Source organism: Mandrillus leucophaeus, unplaced genomic scaffold (assembly GCF_000951045.1).
Source record: "Mandrillus leucophaeus isolate KB7577 unplaced genomic scaffold, Mleu.le_1.0 Scaffold491, whole genome shotgun sequence".
Lineage (NCBI taxonomy): Eukaryota > Metazoa > Chordata > Mammalia > Primates > Cercopithecidae > Mandrillus > Mandrillus leucophaeus.
The window spans coordinates 1,558,404-1,563,000 of record NW_012105265.1 but is presented as its reverse complement, the minus strand read 5'-3'; the positions used below and the strand labels follow the sequence as shown (position 1 = coordinate 1,563,000).

Sequence of the window (4,597 nt, the reverse complement as noted above, 5' to 3'; positions counted from 1 at the left end):
CTAGTTCTGTTTTCTTTTTGGATCAGCTAATGCTAACGAATATATCTAGAACTCAGTTTACCCAGTTTAAAAAGCTGGTTAGGGAAATCTAATTAACTGAGATGTATTGAGTAATAATGAACTAATACCTGTTAAATGATTTGAAATGAAAAGTGGTATGAATGCAACTGAGTTATTTGTATAAACTGATCAGTTTTATGAAACAAATAAATAATAGAACAGTTTTATTTTTGGAGAATATTACTCGAAAACAAGAAAATTTATTTTAATGTTTAAATACTTTATTTTTCTAAAATTTTTATTTCTAAGTGATTTTCTTTTTTAAGTTAATAAGCTAAATGTTCTATATGATGCACATAATTAAATTCATGATTAGCTTCCATTTAAACATAAAGAGGTGGTCTCTTTGTTGTATATAACACTTTATTGTATATAAATCTTTTCTGAGGTCCTGTGCACTGTAAGAATGTAGACATTATTAACCTTAATGTTCTATTGAAAAAAAATTTAGGAACAAAGAAATGTATAGTCAATCTAGAGCCTGAGCAGGGTGGCATAATGAACTGCCTGTTTTAAAGTGATAAAGACTTCCAAGAATTACATGTAGGTTCCAGAAAGAGAAAATTGTGCATACGTGTCCAAATGAAATGGGGGTAGGGATGAGGGAGACCTAATGATTGAGTTATAGTGATGTTCTAGATCTGAAAGAATAAAGTTTTTTTAAAAAATCAACCTCAAATCCAAATGTTCCATTCTGGTGACATTGCTGGTCAGGGTTCCCCTATCCCAAATCCAGGCTCCCCAAATTAATCTCATATGTGGGTTAAGAAAAAACTCTCTAAAAATACATTGTGATTCTCTACACTAGGAAGCTTTAAATCTCCAACCTTTTCCCCCTTTTTAAAAAATGAAAACAAAACAATGGATCTTCAATTCTGTGTCTGGGATCTCAAATTTGGCTCTGAATATGTGTTTCAAATCTCATTAATTACAATATTGGTCCCAGGAGATACAGTTGCTGATGCAAAGAACACTCTTTGTACTCAAAATAATTTGAACAAGGGCAAAGAAGCATTTTATTTACATGTGTAAACATTTAGAGGAAAATAAAACAGAGATGGTTCAGGTAGCTGCTGAGCTGTTTTAATGATAATTGATTTGATTGCTTAAGCTTCAAGGTTACTATATACAGGATACATACACATATAAAAGTCATGTTTTCACTTTGTATATTTGTCAGATGAGAACATTCTTATAAAGCTAACTCTGACATTAACTTGGCAAGTTCTGAACTAAGACCTTTTAGCATTTCATTCTTTCCAGAGACTAAAACCAAATTGTTCTCAATTGCATACCCCACTGTGCAGATCTATAATTTATTTATTTTTTAAACATCAGAAAATATGCCATTACCCATAGGACTTCTAAATGTAACAAATCTGAGTAAAAACCAATCAAATGAATAAATTACAGCAGTACACAGCAAACAGTTTCTCCTGTTCTCTTTCTTCATTTTCCTTTCTCTATAGGAAATAGCAAATTAAACCATGGCTATTCGTGGTCTTGCACTATGAGAACACATATGGGCACACATTTTCATCCTATAAACAAGTTTGTTGGCTTGGTGGCAGAAAGTAAAGTACACTGTAAAGACATCTTAATGCCTTACTTGAGTAGGGTCATTTGTTAATGCACAGCCCAATCTAAGAGTCTTGTACTAAACTCTTATGGTACGCACTGACTGTCTTTAAATGGATACTGAAGAGCAAAGGCAGGCAGCCCTGGTTATACACAAGAACCACTTGGAGCTTACAAAAAAAAATGCGGGTACCTGGGTCCATCCCCAAGGTTTCTGATCCAGTTAGTATATAAACAAACAAACAAACAAAATCCAACAACAATGAAAATAAAGGCAATTCTAATGTGCCATGATTGAGAAACATAGTTAAGAGAGTCCCAACACCAGTGCAAGGATAATATCTACTTTGTTTTTGGATACTAGGACAAAGCCCACCCTTAGTTCGTTTTTCCAGGAGCAGGCAGGAGGGTGTCTGAGAAGCTGCCAGAGCTCTCTGAGAACTGACAGCATTCTCTGAGCAGCACCTTTATAGGGAGTATTCTATGAGTGACGGAGCCTTGAGATACTAAAAATTTTCTGGGTTAAAGCCAATGGAAGTAGATAATTGAACAACAAATTACATAATGCTAAGCTTGAAGTTGAGTCTGTAAACTGTGGCAACCTTATACACATTTGAGCATTTTGAGAAAAAGTTCATTAAGAGAGGCTGACTGGCTCAGCTTTGTTTCAATCACCCAATCATTGCAGGTCACTAGAAACAAAAAGGAGAGTATGAATGCCATATCCCAACCACCCAATCACTGTAGGTCATTAGAAACAGAGAGGAGAATTCTTAAGTTAGAAATGGCAAATTACATCTCTTGGAAATTAATCTACTTAAGCCAATGTATTTTTCCCCCACTTCCCCTCCTCATTTCCTTTATTGGCTTAATTTTTGTCCTTTTAATAAAAGTGCTTTTTATACCTTTTTTTTTTTTAACGATAATGTTTGTCCTCTACTACTTTTAATCTTTTGCTATCACATTCTATGGCTTCTTCATTTAATCCTGTATCTTCTAGTCTTCTCATCTTTTTATACCTCCCTTTCCCCATGTTTTTTTCCTTTTCCTTAACACCAGTGTAGAAACTACGTCCTCTTCATTTTCCCGTCTTTATGTTTGGTTGCCAACCCCATTTTTGATTCTCGACCTCTCATTTTTGCTAACTGCCCTTCCTTAATCTTGTGTTGATGTTTTATTCCTGTCACTTCTGTCAATGCTCACACCCATTTCTTTCCTTTCCATCTATCTCTATACCTCCATATGCATTTTATGATCCTACTACTAAATGCTTAAAGCTGTATGTGTGTGGAAGAGAACTGTACTTTCCTCCATGCGAATCCTATTTCCCTCTCCTCCCATAGCTACTTCTTGTCTTTTCATCCTTTCCAGATGTCGCCCTGTCCCACCCCCATCTGTCCCGTGTGAAGCTCATCTTCTTTCTAACCCCATTTGCACCCGTCTGATTTTACAAACATTTCAACAACATAAAGGATGCAGAGTTCTACTGGGAACCAGGTTGTGTGTGTTTCTGAAACTTTTGCGCGTTTACTGAAATGGGATTAGGGATTTGGATACAGAAACATTCTCGGGCAGCCTTTCAGCCCTGGCACAGCTTTGTACACCTTGGGGCGCCCTGGGGCCTATTCTAACGGGCAAGGACAGGGAAGTCTTTCAAGACCTTTTCTGGCCTTTTCCACTCCAGGGGTCAGGATGAATAGCCATCCCCGACCCAAACTGTTAAACCAGGCCGGGTGGGGAAGCCTGGGGCCCTCTTCTGCGGCAGATCTGGCGGGGTGTCTAGGGCGCCGCGGGGCTCCGTGCAAGGAGGGGTTAGGGCAGGGGCCGCTGCGGCCGCAGGAGTCACCGGGCCTCCTCGGGAGGTCCGCTCACCTCTTACAGAGGAGGCCGACCCCAGGCCGGGTGCTCCCCTGAGGCGTAGGGTGCGGCCCCGAGCGCCGCCACCGCAGCGGCGCCGAGGGCCGGAGGTGCAGTCCTTCCCCAGGAGAGAAGGCGAGTCGCTACCGGCCGCTCAGTCAGAAGGTCGAGGGAATAGCGCGGGTGTCCCTCGCCAGCCGGCCCTCTGGGAACAAGGCGGGGGCGACAACCCAGGGGGTAGGGCTGAGGACGGCAGAAATCAATCGTGGGTACCGGCGCGGGGTCACGCATAGGAGAGAAGCGGGAGAGGGGCTGATGGGGGCCCCAGGGCGGCTGGGGCCGTGGCTCTGTCTGTAGACTCGGCGGGCGCCCCGAAGTCTGGGGCCGCCACGGCTCCAGCTCCGCCGGCTCCGGACGGAGACTCCAGGCCGCAGTTTCTCCTCCTCCCGGCGCCTTCTCTCCAGTGAGGAGACGAGCGCGGGCGGCGCGGGGGGAGGGGTGGCGGCAGAGAGAACAGCCAGTTGTTTAAAATCCTTCTAGAGCAGTTTCTAATTCCCCCCTTGCGCCCGGGTTCGGAGGGGGGAGGGGGGAAGGAGAGCGGGTGGAGGGAGGAGAGCAGAGAGGGAAGGAGGGAGGGAGGGAGCCGGGGAGGGAGGGAAGGAGGGAGGAGACTGGCGCTGAGGCTGTAGCCGCCACCGCGCGCTTCGGAAGGCCGGAGGGAGGGGGAGGCCTGTCAGTCTCGCGCGTTGCCTGGGCGAAGGGGGCGGAGCTTTGGCGTGGGGCGGCCAATAGTGGGGGTGGCTGCGTGGGTCGCCATGGGGACGGGGCTGTTCCCGGGGAGGCTGTGATGGGTTGACAGGTGCGTGACAGTGGGAGCTGCTCTCGGCACAAGCATGTACGGCAAAGGCAAGAGTAACAGCAGCGCCGTCCCGTCCGACAGCCAGGCCCGGGAGAAGTAAGTGTCTCCGCTTCTCACCCACCTCCGCCTTCACACGCGCGCACACTCACGCACGCACTCGCACACTCTGGGAGACATAGACACTCTCCGCCCGGGGAGCGCCGGGGGTGGGCTGGCAGGGGGAGGGGTGCCGCGATGGGGGCG

The 4,597-nt window shown here is 45.4% G+C and overlaps 1 protein-coding gene across 1 annotated transcript in view; it reads left to right on the top strand.

The window, feature by feature from the left end:
- Positions 1-4,177: 4,177 nt before the first annotated feature.
- SSBP2 (single-stranded DNA binding protein 2) overlaps positions 4,178-4,597 on the top strand; it is a 362,795-nt gene continuing 362,375 nt past the window's right edge. Inside the window, exon 1 of the mRNA XM_011995571.1 lies at positions 4,178-4,450. Coding sequence (XP_011850961.1) covers positions 4,389-4,450 — 62 coding nt within the window. The 5' untranslated portion in view covers positions 4,178-4,388. The remainder of the gene's footprint in view (positions 4,451-4,597) is intronic.